This window comes from Branchiostoma belcheri, unplaced genomic scaffold (assembly GCF_001625305.1).
Source record: "Branchiostoma belcheri isolate BF01 breed outbred unplaced genomic scaffold, Haploidv18h27 scaffold45, whole genome shotgun sequence".
Taxonomy (NCBI): domain Eukaryota; kingdom Metazoa; phylum Chordata; class Leptocardii; order Amphioxiformes; family Branchiostomatidae; genus Branchiostoma; species Branchiostoma belcheri.
In genome coordinates this window covers 46,027-62,339 of record NW_017804076.1, presented here as the reverse complement: position 1 = coordinate 62,339, position 16,313 = coordinate 46,027, and the positions used below count along the sequence as shown (strand labels likewise).

Here is a 16,313-nt window from a genome sequence, read left to right as displayed (position 1 = left end):
TCTATTCCTGTTATGATCTGTTTTATGAAGTTGGCAAGAGAGCCGTGCCGGCTGTTTTCCCTTGCCCTTCGACATTCTGACACACAAATACACACACAAGTACACGATGTAACACACACATGGTGAACTGTGCGACGTAGTCTGAGGCAGGAGTTTATATATGCTCCCTATAACCCCCTTTTCCTGACTATCTGATGCACTGATCAGCACATGTGACGTCATAATCTTAGGCAGGTCCCTGTTCGGCCGCCCGACGGGTCCCGGGCAGTGAGGTTACGGCGTCGCTTCGGCGTATTTCGCCGAACGGGGCCCGAAGTGTTTTTAACTCTGAGTTAAAATCGATTCGGCGACCGCGCGGGGCCAAAAATAGGCCGGCAGCCGTCGGGAAGCCCGCCGGTCTCCGTCCAGGTCCCGTTCGGTAGTGCCAAAAAACACGCCGAACACGCGCCGAGCGGGCCCCTTTCTTGAATTGTGACCTAAGCATAAATAGATAATCTGACGTGTTTGATTTCTAAAACTACTCAGTTTTTGTGTGTTTACGTGGCTAATTTCTTCGCCGAAAATGGGGACGCTGACGGCAAAAGATCCACCACTGTTTACCAACGTTGAAGGACTTGATCATTTTAGTACATTTATTTAGTACTTATAATTATTTGAGGTAGAAAAACGTGTTAAGCCGAAAACATGGTGTTAAACGTTATTTTGTACCATTAGTTTTTGTTTTATTATGACGTTGAACGATATGCTATGCTACATAAACTTTGACCAAGTGCACGAAATCGCGACAAGGAAACAGGAAGGACTAGAATAAAGAATTTGGCGGTAACATTACTTTTTCAGAATTCACCAAGAGTGCATGCATGAGGCAAGTGTTATTTTAACCAATTCTTGAAGAAATACAAGATATCATATCATACAATAAATCATATCAGCTTATTTGTCTATCACTTTCTTCTGTATTTAAAACTTTAAAGTTCCTTGCCTTCTTTTCCGCCATCTAGATGTATTTTATATTTCATTGTATTTTTTTAAACACAATTATACATATTTTGTTTTCTTTCATTTCATTTCGTTACATTTCGCACTTTCTGTACAGCTCAAAAGACATGCAGGGAGTCGTTGACCTCGGGTACATGTAGACAAAGCAACCGGATAAGCTTTGAATGGAAATGTTTCCACTTTTACATTAGCAGGCTCGGTTTGCTGGGTAGAGTAGAGTAGATGACAGTTAGTAGATTGGCCAAAACTTGTTGGGGGGGGGGTCATCTTAAGGATGCATCTTAAACGTACGGCTTCCGCGGCTGATAGGTCTTAACTTAGCGCATATATTATAGGGAGCCCGCGTGCCCTTTTCCGTACTCGGAGCGTAATCGACCGTTTTAATTCTAGGTAGAACGTTGTAGCCACTTGGAATTTATCGTAAAGCGTAATCGAGAAATTTCCTGAATTCATCGAAATACGTAGCCAGCTCTCAAAATTTAGGGTAGAGCGTTGTCGGGAACCCCCCTCCCCCCCCCCCCCACCACACACACCATAGTTTGCTGCCTTGGAAGCCATTTTTAGGGAATTCCAAATACGAAACAAATATTGAAGTGTGCATATTCAGAAGATTCGTGTGTGGGGGGGGGGGTATATAACAATCTTATTGCTCAACGTTGTACAGGGTACAAAGTATGGCATCTACTAGTGCATGTACATAACTACAATTCCATAAGGTTCACCTACAAGAGTATTTGGCTAGTATAGAGCGGGAATGAGGTTTTTCAATCATTGGAGGGATTTCTAATGGCTAAACTTTTTTTGATATTGTATTTGGAAGGTTTGAATGAACAATATTGCAGTAGGCCTTATGCAGTGTCCCAAATTCCTACATATGCAAGTCATCCGCGAATAGTTTTATCAGGTTGGTAAGTTACTGAGTAAAGAGACTCTTTTTACACGGCCAAGTAATTATCTTTTTTTTTTATTTATTATTACTTCATGATTCACTACAAAACAAGGCTCATGAGAGCCACTCAAAATGTTTTGGATTAGACAGTGAGGACAGATGTTTGTTGACCTTAGACTTGAAAAGTTTAAGGTTATACCCATAAGAAACAATCACGTGGTAGCTTATTCCATTTCATTTTCTTTTTTAATTTTATTCACAGCCGACGTTTCGGTGACCGTCTGTCACCTTCCTCAGGGCAATTCTGACTGGTTCACATTGCACTGCAGCACAGGTGTCGCTGCTATAGATGCACTCCCAAACGTACAATATTTACGTATCTACACATATACTATAGATGGTTGTGTAAAAAGAGCCTCTTCATTCATACGCTAATCATGTACAGAAGATGCGTGCACTGTGCATTAGCGCGGGCCTCCTGAAGCGTACAGGGGTTGCCCCGCGACCTTGTATCAGTACCGTGTCAGGACAGACGTAACTCACCAGCAGATAAACATTAACGCTGAACATCTGCCAACCCTAATTGGGAGAAAGGGCGGTGTTTTCAAGGCATCTACCATGTGGCACGGTGGTCCCCCTGATAATGCTCTGACAAGGCCACTCGTAATGGAAGTAGGACAGCATGTGTAGAACTGAGGTAAAGAGGCTTCAGCAAGAGTTTAGAGTGGCCTAGAGGATAGAGTGCTCGCCTTGCATTCGGTAACTCTCCAAGCAGAGGTTTGGGTTTTGGCTTATTTTTGGCGGGTTTCTTTTTTTGCACTGGAATTTTTTTACGCCAACTCAAAAAAATAAACCCCGATAAAAAAGACTAAAAACACGCCCAAAAGCCAAAACCCAAACCTCTGCTTGGAGAGTAGCTTTCGGTAAGTCTTGAGTTCGATTCCGTCATACCAAAGACTTTGACGTTTTTATATTCACCAAGCACTATACAACCCCCCCCCCCCCTACCGCACAATTTACAGCATGCGTAAATGTTCCGTTTCTTCTTTCGCAGGCTCCTTTACGCACGCTTTAGGGTATGTTTGCAGGTAGGATTTCGTTCCGTTTGCACGTTTGTAAGTGGGTAGGTTTCAAGATATGTAAAAATGTATTTATCAACTTCGTGCAAATATACTTAACTCAGAAACTAAGTGGTGCACATAGAAAATAATGTTAACTCGATTTCTGGCTCCGTACCCTTGTAAGTGTTTATACGTTATGACAACTCAAAAATAGTCTTAGACGGTATTGAAATTTTGCCTCTTTAATCAGAAACAAAAAAAAAAAACGCAACGCACATTATGGTATATGTTTTACCTGCACTGCACAATGCAGAATAACCCTTAGTTCCATAACCTTAATTCAATGATCAGGTCTCTTAATTCAATTATATTTCATTGGTTATTTTTTGAAATTTTGTATTGCATTTCAATCTGGCAATACGTACAAATGAAAAGTAATAGAAGCAAGAACATGTATACATATACACATGATACATGTATACATGATACACAAGAAAACCATGGATCCAACGACAATTGATAATACTGCAATGAAAAATTGATAATAAATAGAAAACCGAACATAGCCAAGGCAACCATACAAATAATATTAATGTACAAAGAAAAGAAACGGAACGCAAAATGGCAAATCAATTAACTTGAGTAGCCCCCAAATAAATTACAGAAATTAATTGAAAACAATTGTACAAAATAATCTAATCCAAATAAAAAGGTATACAAAACCAAAGTGTATACAGGAAAATATTAGTCATTTACATTAGGATGAGATCAACACACCCACATGCTAATTCCTTTGATAATCTCGTGTTTACTTTAAAGTTTAAATATAGACCGTATTTACAATTTCATGTTAACCAACATTAACAAGAGATACATAGAACACTTGTCACCCTAATAGTGTCTAGCGTACCGTTTGTCAACCCTCACTTCAGTGTCCACATATGTACATATATCCACGTCTTTATGATTCTAAATCGGTCATGTAAAATTCATATACTAGTGTTGTTAATCAAGGAGTCTTTTGGAGGTCAGCTTAATTCTTACTTACTACTTATCGTATTTCTGTATTCTATTGTTAATCTAGTTCCATTTAATAAAATAACGGTACTTATTAGATTGGGATAAATTACTATTTAAAGAACTAACGACTATATTATATTATGTAATGTTATGTTAATAAATTGGTAAGACATACTTTCAATTGTGTCAAGGCCATACTATGCAGTCCTTGAGCTGCTAACCCACGATGATTTCTATTATGGAAAATAGACCCGTCTACAATAGATACTAGATATTAAGTATATATGACTGCGTTATACGTGCGCAAACGTCACATGATATATTACTCTGATAAATCGGTATTTTAGAATTAAACATAATATTTTCATAAAAGAGGTCACGAAATTGTAAGAAGGTAGTTGAACTGGATTGAGGTTATGATACGTCTCATACTCTGCTACTTAACGATTTTTCCTTTTTGCAAATGTTGAGGATTCTTTGGCACGAGCAGAAGTCTGTGAGTATGTCGGTTTGATCATCAGTCACTGGACTCAGTGGAGTGTGAGGAATCTCCTCACCTGGACTCAGTGGAGTGTGAGGACTCTGCTCACCAATCTCCACCACGAAGTCTCTACGTGCTCCATCCGTGGAGCATTGTCTATGGCAATGCACGCTCCTGTTGCTCATCTGCGCGCTTAGTCTTCGATGGGGCACCGACGACCTCCGCGTGGAGCTCTGTACCGATGTTCCGATGGCCCTCCTGCAGCAACACGGTAAAACTCTCCGGAGTCCCACTCTGAAATTCTCCCCAAAGAAGGTGTAGACGAACGGGTTTAAGGCTGAGTTGGCGAAGGCGAGGCAGGTGAAGGCCATCTTGACGCGGTAGAGCGTGATGCCGCCCAGGACGAGCGGGTTCGCGACGCGCCACAGGTTGATGCCGTGAGTCGGTAGCCACAGCAGGGCGAACTGGAACGTCACTCCTAACACCATGGCCGTCACACGGCGCATCTGTACACAAGAGACGATACCAGAAATTAACACATGACAGGGACAACACGTTAAAGCAGGCTAGTCTTTAGTAACCGCAGGGACATTCTACAAGTGGTTACCGCGTGCAAATACATAAAACCGTGACCTGGATGACATCCTCTGGGTGGCAAAACTGATGCAACCGTGCGAATAAAAAAAGTTTGGCAAGAAAAGATGCCTTCATTATGAAATCTACGTGGTCAAGACAAGAAGGTATGGTATGTCGAATAATAGTCTCTTCATTTTCATTTATTCACACTTTCTTCTTGTTCCTTTGGAATTGATTTTGGCATTCTACGACATTAGTATCGCTATCGAATTTTTTTTTTAAATTTACGGCATACATTTGCTCATTTTGCAGCTGCTTTGTGCGATTGACAGTATGGTCGAAAGCTTTTTTTGGAAATTGACGAAAACTCGCGCGCGGATGTCATCCATATAATCAAAGCAACATCATGGCTTTAATTTTCTCATTTCTCCCAGTGTATTAATCAGTTAATTCATGAATTAATTGGAAATTACCCTTCGTTCATGTCTATCCAGATTCGTCCGTGGCATCTTTGAGCTGCGAATCAGCTGCCGCACAATAAGCGACCCGCACACGGCGCTGATGAACACTGGTACCAGGTACGTGATGACGAAGACGTAGACAAAATAGGACTTCTGGGCATCCATGGACTCCCAGTTCTCTCGACACAGGGTCTGGCCGCTGGGAACATGGAACACTTCGAAGCGGAGGGCAACAGGTATATTTATCAGCAACGAACCTGTACGGAGAAAAACATCATATTTTATTCAAATTGCAACAACAATACAAGGTGAAGCACTAGGCATCAGATGTTGGACTCCACACATATTTTACAACAGAAGTGAAGTAATATATACAAGCAATATAATATCATACTTTTATACTGAAAAAAAAACGCCTGTGTCGGTATACAACATATTGGAACCTTCATTTAACCAGGACGGGGGCCACTGCCAACTACCATCCACCTTTGACCCGTTGCCTATGTCCCATTTCCGGAAGACCAGAGGACTGGTCGAAATTTGGTGAGTCAAATCCTTGTTAACTTTTGGGAAAACGCTTTAACTTGCCCATGATACTGAGTTGGTGCCAAATATCTTCGATGAATCCGTTTCTTGCATACTAATTCGAATTGCTCATTAGAATAAATTAGTGACCTGTTGTCATCTCTCGTGATTGCGTTTCAAGTTTGTAAAGACAACAGCCTGTTTGATTACATCGTATAGCTTGGAATATTGAAAAATTCCACTTAAACTGTGCAAACTAACTAACTACCTAGCAAGGAATATTCTCCTTGCTTCCTAGCTATACTGCTGGAAAGTTCACCCCAAAGTGATTGATGTGGTTTTGTTAAATGTCAGTTGTGGTGTTTGAAAACAGTCGCCCTGGAAACGGTGACGCGTACGATTGCTGCCCCTTGACCACTTACAAAATTGAATACAAACATATGTGTGGGAACCTGGATAGACTTCGTGCTGCTGAAATACGACATTCCCAGACCAGTTGCTTTCTCGTGTTTCATCAACATTCAGACAGAACGTTTTTAAAACATCTGTTCAGGCTAATGTATTTGAACTATTGCTTGCTCTGCAGAAGACCAGCGCATACCTACTAGGTCAACCCTCTACCATGTAGCCAGTCATAATACTAGCCTGCTGTTATCCATCCGTTGCCACCAAAAGAAGAGTTGGGACCCGGTATTTAAGTATGAAAGACCCATAACTACGTGCATTCTTCTTCTCCAACTCTAAGATTTTTCAATCAGGCTTCCTCAACTTTCTGACCCAATTGCTGTGATCAATACGTCAACAATAGGTCAAAGTCGGAAGTCGATAGTGTCCCCCGTCCCGGGGGCGAGAGAAAGAAGGTTGGTACACCCTGGCCTCCTTTACTCCTCTCAGAAAGTAAGATATTCTGTATCCATGTTTTTTTGCCAACACAGATCATGTTCTAGCATTCCCTAGCCTAACAAAGTACAGTTCTGTTAATCCGTATTCAAATACATTCATACACCAGTATATGATGACCAGCCCCTCCAACTCTTGCTACATAATGTAACCCAACACCACTGCGTGTCTGCTACATCACCAATTACCATGGTGACAGACGTCTGGTCCAGCTTATTGACCTTATGAGTTTGGAGAAGAAGAAAAACAAACAGAGCAAAAACATGCATGTTTTTCTTCTGTGAAGGTAAAACATGAATTATGTAAACATAAATTATGGGTTTGGAGAAAAAAGTTCTTTTGATACTCACTTATCCAGATGCAGACGCTGATGATGATGGCAACTCGTGGCTGTCTGAAGTTGACGGTCCTGAACGGTAAAACTATGGCACAAAACCGGTCAATACTCATGGCAGTCAGCGTCAAACAGGCGGCCTGGTGCGTCCCCTGTGCAGGAAATATAAAAAAAAATGGCACTTTCAGAAATACAAATCTAAGAAGCCAACACGCTTATTAGTAGAGAAGAGTAGGGGCTGATTTGGCCAAATTTGGCCACATTTTTACATTACCGGCTCATATTAATGTACTACATGTATGCTGCCTTCTCATTAGAGTGATAAATGAGCAAAGAAGCGTATTCCCTGGGCAGGAAATTTAAAAAAATCACACTTTCAGAAATAAAAATCGACCAGGCAAACGCGATTATTAAAAGAGAACAGTAGGGGCTGATTTGGCCAAATTTGGCCACATTTTGTTCATGTTTATGGCTCATGTTTAGGTACTATGCTCTCTCGTCCTTCGAGTAACAAATGACCAAAGAAACGTTCTCATCATCTATACATAGAGGCAGTGACAATGTAGGTTACCAAAGCACTTGGCCTATACGCGCTGAAGTAACTGTTCTATCGTTGCTAAAATTGCTATAGATAGTGGTAGATGCCGACATTCAAGTCGAATGCCACTGAATGTATGATAATTGCAACGTAACATTGTCACCAAAACAATGCACAAACTAAGCCACCGCCTCCACCCACTGAACCTCACGATAAACAAGCCGTTCAGTTATTTTCCGGTCGCTTCAATGTCAACCAATGGCCTTCTATCGGGCATTGCCCTCTCTGCATGGCCTGCTTGTGATTAAGTTTCTTGGACTCGGATCTGGTTCTTTAACCAGAAGTACTGCCGATTCCCCGGGGGTATTTGTGAGGCTGAAGTGTAGGTGACTAAGGCGAGGTCATGGATTCGACAAAAACAGGACCAGTTTGACCTTTAAAAAGACCGTTTGATTCTGCCGTATGGTAACATATACAGGACACTTTAGTTTAAAATGTGAAAAAAAAATTAAAATGCGGTTAAAAAATCAAGCAAGGCATACGTTAGCTCGGAGTCTGTTTCAGATTACGATTAGTAAGCCTCGTGCAAAGTTTACTGGCAAAGCAAAGATGACACATATGATTTGTCGAGCGCCCTACATTGCCAACAATTAAGATTAAACTTTGAATGAGGCAAAATATACTGTACGATTGCGATGCAGTAATCGTAACAAAGTATAAACATCCTGCGTTGTTTCCAGACATCAAGATGACAAAGCCTACAACTCTTCAAATCCACAGCAATGCTTCAGAACGTTGACCGCTTGCATTTGGAACGTGCCAGCGGCTATTCTGGTCAAAAGTAATGACTAAGAGTCCGAAAACTTAATTGCGGACACGCAGCCTTTTCGGGTCCGATTTGCGCTTTTAAGTTTATCTTCTGATTCGCTTTGGCTGACGCTTGGCTAGCTACTGCATGTGAGACACATTCACGACCATCCCCGAATTTGTTCCCGAACACCAGCCGACCAGATTCGGCTGACGGTCGGGAGCACTCTGATCTCGCCTACCTTTCTGTAAGAATGGAAACGAATTTGAGTTAAATTTGTGTCAAATTTGACTCCCGCACACTGCCGACTTACTCCCAAATGTTTGGCTGGCGTTCTCCCGACTTGCAGCCGAATGCCAGCCAACAATGGTCGAACTTCCCGACCAACGCCCGAATGTTTCAAACATTTTAAATACTTGGCTGGCGCAGTCGGATAGTATCCGAATTCGCCGAACACCGGCCGACTTTACGCCGACCTACTCCTAACCATGATTGGGAGACGTTCGGCTTGCGTTCGGGAGGCAAAATTCGTGAAGTTGTGGTAGGGTCTTCTAGGTCCCCTTTCCACATGTCGACGATCGTAGAGCGACAGAAAATCAATTTGTGTCAGCCTTGACTTAAGATAATCGTAATTGGTACATGATGTTGAAATTTGATTTTAAAAAAGTGCAAGAAACACACCGAAGTTTTAGAAATTCGTTAAGCGATCGGTTTAATTTTGGTCGCTCTCTCTCAGTGGTCGCTATGAGGTAGCATCAGCTAGAGAAAGAGGGTGTAAGATTTTTATGGCGCCGTTTTGTTTCAAATAGCGGGGAGAAAGCTTATATCTGTCTACCAGCCGCTGTCTATTGTATCAATGTCACAATGAAATTGGCACTTGATAATACGTATGTGGACAAAAATTGATATGACAAGATCACACAGACCAGTTTCGGCGATGTGCGAATTTTCAGCGGCCAGGTTTGAATGTAGGTGCCGTGCAAAAACGTTCGCACCTACATAGTTACCTAGGACGGGATGCCCTTACAATTGTCGTGTTGCACTGACCTTACTGTTATCATTAATTGTGGCATTTGTTGTGCGATCAAATTCGGTTTAACATTGGTCACCTGTTGATGTTTGCGTCAGATTATGCAAGCTCTTGTCACCACCGTCCTACATTCGAAATTTTAGATTTTTACCTAACAGTTGTGCTAATTCTGCACGTTGTCTTTGCTTATGCAAACAGGGCATATATTGTCTATTTGTACAACTTCGCAATTCGTCTCTATTGTTAGTGGAAAGATAGTCTACTACTATAAACTAGAACGCGTGGAGTGACATAACCATAACCCAAGCATTCTTGAGTGTTTTGCAATTGTCCATACAATTAGCACAAGTCCTGCCGGTATACTGGCACCCGCCATACCTTTTATAAAAATCAAAAGTTTTATCCAACTTTTATAAAGAATTACATCGAATGTTTTCGAAATAGGGTATATTTTCAACCAGGTACCAGCCATAATTCGTTCATCAATGTATAGATTCTTATGCTCAGCAGACAGAAGAAACGGCGGTGGCGTTTAAAGCACAAAATGGTTTTCATGTTACCGAAAGACCTAGAACAGTTTTGTTAACGTTGGTGGCTTATTATAAGTAAACTTGTGTGTTGAACGTTTCCCTTTCGGTGACTAATAATCATAAATGCCTAAATTTCAAGTAATTTAGTAACGACATTTGCCTTTTATGCTTGGGCATAGCTAACATGCACCGGTGCAATGTGCCAAGTGGGTAGAGCGTTCGCCAAGTCATGCCAAAATGGTGCATACTGATTTCTATGCTTAGTACTCAGCATTGGAAAAGCATTGGAAAAGCGAAAAGCGAGTAGTGGTTGAACACACACCACTACCTGCATGACCTGTGGACTAGCCCCCTACTGTAGTGATTGCACAACTGTGTGGCCCAAGGGCTATTGAACCGGAGATGGGCACCGCCATATGCACTACCTAGTGCGGGAAGGACTTTCAACTTTACGAGCCAAAACTGTGCAAAAATAGCAGAACACACGTTCACTGCCAACTCCCTTTTGTTTCTCCTTCTCAGTTGCTATTCCCGGTCCAAACAAAGCTTCATCAACTCAACACCGTGGTGTATGGAGATCGCGATCTGATTCCGACGATCGGTTTTTGTTGGCCTTCCTTTATCTCTGTCCTCAAATCAACTGTAGCTGTGATTTCAAAGACTTGTACAAAGACACGTGGCATTTTCTCCCATTTGCCCCGTTTTTTCTCGTCTTTCATTTTGGGGACGATGTATAGAGTCTACTTGTAGTTATCTTTTTTGCTTGACAAAGTAAGGCGTTGAAACAAACGATCTGTAATCAATGAACAATGTACATCTTCAATGTATGTCTACCTCGGTGAAGGTTAGATATCCAGGCAATAAGATTCACCCCCCAAAAACCATAAACCTGCATTTCTGCACAAGTTCTCTAGTGTTACAGACGAAAGGTAGTGCATGGATGCTACCTGAAACGTCTGACCGTTTCCAAAATCATATTCAGTTGCTTGAGTAACTTTTTTTTGGCGTACATCTCGTCTATTTCAGGTTTTCTGCTGTCCCTTGTCCCGAGCCTTTTACCGAAGTGTGCGACGGCACAGCAATTGGCTTCGACCAGGATTCAGTCTGCCATCAACTGCGGAAGCCCCGCTAGTATACTGGCACCCGCTTAAGTTTTGTAAGAAACGAAAATCACCAGATTCATCCAACAGGCGTACAAAGGATTGGACGTTTACGGGTACATTTTCAACCAAGTAGCTGCCATAATTCGTTATTTTCTCAGCAGACGAAACTAAGTACGGTTCAAGAAAATGCCACGTGTCTTTGTACAAGTCTTTGAAATCACAGCTACACTTGACTTGAAGACAGAGATAAAGAAAGGCCAGGAAAAAACCGATCGTCGGAATCAGATCGCGATCTCCGGCCATACACCACGGTGTTGAGTTGACGAAGCTTTCTTTGGACCGGGAATAGCAACCGCAGTGCCAAGGAGAAACAAAAGGGAGTTGGCAGTGAACGGGTGTTCTGTCATTTTTGCACAATTTTGGCTCTTAAAGTTGAAAGTCCTTCCCACACCAAGTAGTGCATAGGGCGGTGCCCATCACCGGTTTAATAGCCCTTAATTGGGCCACACAGTTGTGTAATCACTACAGTAGGGGGCTAGTCCACTGGTAGTGTTGTGAGTTCAACTACCATTCGCTTTTCGCTTTTACAAATGCTGAGTATTAAGCAGAGAAATCAGTAGGTACCATTTTGGCATGACTTGGCGAACGCTCTACCCACTTGGCACATTGCACCGGTGAATTTTAGCTCTGCCCAAGCATAAAAGGCAACTGTCGTTACTAGTACTATACTAAAGTACTTGAAATTTGCGCATTTATGATGATTAGTCACCGAAAAAGAAACGGTCAACACACAAGTTCACCAAAGCCACCAACAAAGCTGTTCCTGGTCTTTCAGTTTCAATAATACGAAAATTGCCCCCACCCAGTTTTCTGTTCGAAACGTCACCGCCCTTTCTTCTGTCCGCTAAGAATCTGTACATTGATGTTTTGAACACATTTTTGGTGGGTTATACCGATGATTTTCGTCTTACTGAAAGACCGGGGACAGTTTTGTTGGTGGCTTCTGTAAACTTGTGTGCCAACCGTTCCTTTGGCGTAAATTTCAAGTAATCTAGCTCCTCAAAGAACAGAATCAAGGACTGAGGCTTTTTGCCATCCACCTCATTGAGACTCAGTAAAGTGGCGACGACACAAGCCCGATCGGGTTGTTGTCAAAACAAACAAACAAACAAACAAAAAGCCAGAGGTCTGCTGCTTCGTTTCAGTAGGGAGAAGATAGAACAGAGGAGACAAAATTGTACTTTCGGTCAGTTTTCGGACATATCTCTGCTAAAAAGGGTAGGTCGATATTACTGTGTAGAGTTTTTCAACGTCAGTGATGTGTGAAGGGCAACCGTGTAGCACTAACAACTTGATTTACCAAAGTTGTGCACTTGGGAAAAGCAGTTTACACCTATTTGCTTACTTGATTCATGTGAAAAGTTATAATTACTACCTAGCTTTGGTTGGGGACGTCGTATCGGGTGGGAGGAAAAGCCATATTTTAGAAGAGCTACACCTTTAAAGCACATTTAAGGATCCCACCATCCTGGTATGACCTGGATCAAACCTTACAGTCCGGTCTTACGTACTTACTGTACAATACTGGGACCGGTGCGTTGCGCTTAAAGGCTGTATTATGCGAAACAAACCCGGTAAAATTGGCTTCTAGTAGCCCACACACCTATTTCTTCCTGTCGCTCAATTACTCAACATTTAATCATAGTGTTATTGTAGAGATGTAGTCTTCTTACGTATCATTGAAACCTTTCCTCTGTATGGTCTAAAGACTAAAATGGGGTGGGGAATTTCCTTCGTAGCCCCTTCTTCGCCTCTAGAGTCAATTCGTGAAACTTGCGTAAGCTTGATGTTTCTAACTTAGGGAGAAGAGATTATTATTATATAGTTGCTACAGTGAGCGTTCAGTGCCCTTAGCTTATGACTTTGCACTGATCAAAGCTCGCGAAAAAAAAGGAGTCTAGATCAAACAAAACCTTATTCTTCGTCATATTCAACGTATACTTCTAGTATTCATGTACGGACAGGGGTAAAGACAGGAGAGGCAAGCCAACTACACTCACGCCCTAAAATTTTTACAGTGACAGGTTCTTTCCCCGTATACGGCCAAGCTTTGGAATTCCCTCCCAGACAAGTGTTTCCCACCAACCTACAATCTACAGGCTTTCAAATCAAACGTTCACCACCATCTCTTGATATAGCCATGTTTCTCTCATATTTCTAGTTCAATGCCGAGAAGTGGTCGTATATGTGAAACTCAACTAAAAGATGGCAATTCACTAACAGACGCCCTTTCTAACATCTTCAATGTTTACTACTGTCTCTATCAATTTTCATAACAACATTTTAATGTTTTTCTTAGGAATTATGTAAAGACACTGAGTTGAACTTTAAAAAGTTCAACTCAGTGTCTTTACATAATTCCTAAGATTACATATTATTACTTCATATTCACTGATACGTGTTTGTGAATTGTGCATAGCTATGTGATTATATTTCAATAGTTGCCAACGGATGAAATGGATAATAATTTTCATACATGAACCATCTCTTTTTGGTAAACTAAACGGATACCCCGGGGTCTATCCCATTAATTCACCATATCAAGATTTTAAAAAACTCTTTCTGGTAAATTAAAGGGATAACAGGGGTGATATGCCATTAATTCATATAGATGATTGTGGTGGCACATAAGGTAGAAAAAATGGGATATACGCATAACATACACTTATTTTCATTTGACATTACACTTGACACATTTACACTTGACATTATCACAGTCAAATACTTTTCAGTACTAAATAAATCGGATAAATAAATAGATCTATATCTGTTAGCCCACAAACTTTCCTTACCCTGCCGAGGTAGTGCATGCCCTTGCACAAGGCCTCTCCCAGCGGCCATTCTGAAAAGGCGAACACTATTGCCGCAGGAGGGATACTGAACACCAGGTAGGCTAGATCCGTCACGGCCATGTTGACCACGTAGATGTTGGTCACAGTTCTCATGTCCTTGGACCTGGCGATGACCAGGATGACCAGTCCGTTTCCGATGACCCCGACGATGCCTATGACACCAAGCACGGCCGGGATGACCACTGCCTCCGTTGCAAACGGGTTCTCCCGTTCCGCCATTTCACAAGTTTCTCGTTGTTTGTTTCGATCTCAGAATCTCAACCGCGCCGTGACAACAACAACAACAACAACAGCTCTATAATTGTCCGCTAAGTTCATCACTGCGAGTCCGGAGTTCGGACTCGCAGTGTCCGGAGTTACAGTCCCGGGCGACCTGTGGAGAGTTTAGAGCTACCTGCACGTCGCTATGTATCCCTCTAGACGCCTTAGGGTTGTGATACCGCCCTTCAGAAGAAACGGCGCCAGTTTCCTAGAGTCTGGCGACCTGCAGGAACCTCAATGTGGCATTGATAAAACTGCGGCAACAGAATCAAAATGGCCGCCTCCAATCTCAAGGTCAAGAAGTCCGTAAACACAACTAGGAAAGGATGAACATTCTTGGAGGGACTACCTGTTCTTATAGCTATCTACAGCTAAGGGCTGCAGAATCAATCACGGCATGCAAAACACTCTTCTTGACCGCCGCTGAACCTACATACTGCTGTGAGGGGTTACCTGATTGGCTACACTGACCGCTGAATGATGTGGCCAGTTGAAGTTGAACTCCTGTTGCGAATTTAAAAAGCGTGAATTTATTATCATGTCCCAGTGATTTATGTGCATGTCCCCATTTAAACTTTATGCTTTTAGGTATTGCTAAATTGATAGATAAGGAACAAAGCTTTCATGATTATGTTTAGCGAAGGAAAAAAATATGCTTTGCTCTGTTTCCTCCTCTTCTATTTCTTCTCCAAACAAATAAGGTCAATGACCTGAACCAGACGTCTGTCACCATATGGTAACTAACTAGTGTTGGGTTACACCATGTTGCAATTTTATAGCAGGAGGGATTTAGACTCCTGTCTGACCATATTTCATATGAATATGTTTGAGTAAGAATTAATTTCATCAATCATATTATGATGTATGCTTCGATAGTTTAGATGGGTCTATGCGTTTATTAAAGACGTAAAAATGCCCCCTCCCTCTTTTTTAAAAGTTCTTCGAACAGTAGCCAGAATGAGGTCAACGCACTTCTGGGAATGTGGTGCTGATTCCTGTCATGTTGGTTTGTTATTCTTTCCATCCCTTGATTTTGGAAGTTGAGTCGCCCGGCAACCAGTGAAATGAGTTAGTGTTACCTTGTTGGAGTTCAGTGACCGACTGTTGACTGCGATTCAGTTGCCAGTACGCCTGACCCTGACCGCCGGTCGGTGTCATCCCCTGCCTCGGTGAGTTCCAGGTACGGGCCCGGCCTAATCAACAGCAAATGGAACCCAGACAGTTCACTTACCCCCCAATGCAGTTTTAATTTGAGGGCTTGAAAGACATATTTTAGGTCAACATTTTAGTCACTTATCTACATAGTACGTTGCTATCCCAATGTATATCGACATTCATGGAGCAAAAAAGCCGAAATTGTGACGGAAAACGGTTACTGGTTGGATCCTGGGATGATATTTGATGTACCACTCAGAAAATAAAGGACTCTTCTTGGGGCTTGTTTTAAAAGCCTAAAATATGAAATACTGATGCAAATGTGCTAATGTGGGGCAGTATGTGCCAATATCATAGAGCCTTATTCAGAATTTTTCAAGTATTGCTACACTGAAATTGCATTGAATGCCTTTACAGTTGCTCGATGGAAAATTTTAGCGGAAAAAATGAAAATATTCTGAAGAAAGAAATGTTCATGTTGTTGATATCTACTGGCACTGTTGAGCATTATGATTTTCATAATTTGTTTAGTTTTGACTGAAAAATTGAAAATATTCTGAAGAACAAAATCTTCATGTTACGTTGTTAACATTGATATTTGCGGACACATTTGGCATCATGATTTCATATTTCTGATATTAACGAACAGCGCAAAAACAACGATCCTTTTATTTTGGGGTGATACATGATAATTACTCGGTTCCTCTTAGTTTTTTTTTTTGGGGGGGGG

General features: G+C 41.7%; 1 protein-coding gene across 1 annotated transcript; it reads right to left on the bottom strand.

The window, feature by feature from the left end:
- Nucleotides 1–3,602: 3,602 nt before the first annotated feature.
- LOC109478854 (galanin receptor type 1-like) lies at nucleotides 3,603–14,448 on the bottom strand. The gene is made up of 4 exons (XM_019780670.1): nucleotides 14,108–14,448; nucleotides 7,263–7,398; nucleotides 5,500–5,744; nucleotides 3,603–4,956 (listed from the first exon to the last, which is right to left on the bottom strand). Exons 1-4 carry the CDS (start codon nucleotides 14,384–14,386, stop codon nucleotides 4,396–4,398), a joined length of 1,221 nt encoding a protein of 406 aa, XP_019636229.1. The 5' UTR covers nucleotides 14,387–14,448; the 3' UTR covers nucleotides 3,603–4,395.
- Between the last annotated feature and the right edge of the window lie 1,865 nt (nucleotides 14,449–16,313).

Coding starts and splice junctions, on each gene's coding strand:
- LOC109478854 (XM_019780670.1), bottom strand. CDS start 14,386: ATGGCGGAACGGGAGAACCCGTTTGCAACGGAGGCAGTGGTCATCCCG. Junction 5,745..7,262: donor CAGCGTCTGCATCTGGATAA/GTGAGTATCAAA, acceptor TTCTCCGTACAG/GTTCGTTGCTGATAAATATA. Junction 4,957..5,499: donor TGGATAGACATGAACGAAGG/GTAATTTCCAAT, acceptor TCTTGTGTACAG/ATGCGCCGTGTGACGGCCAT.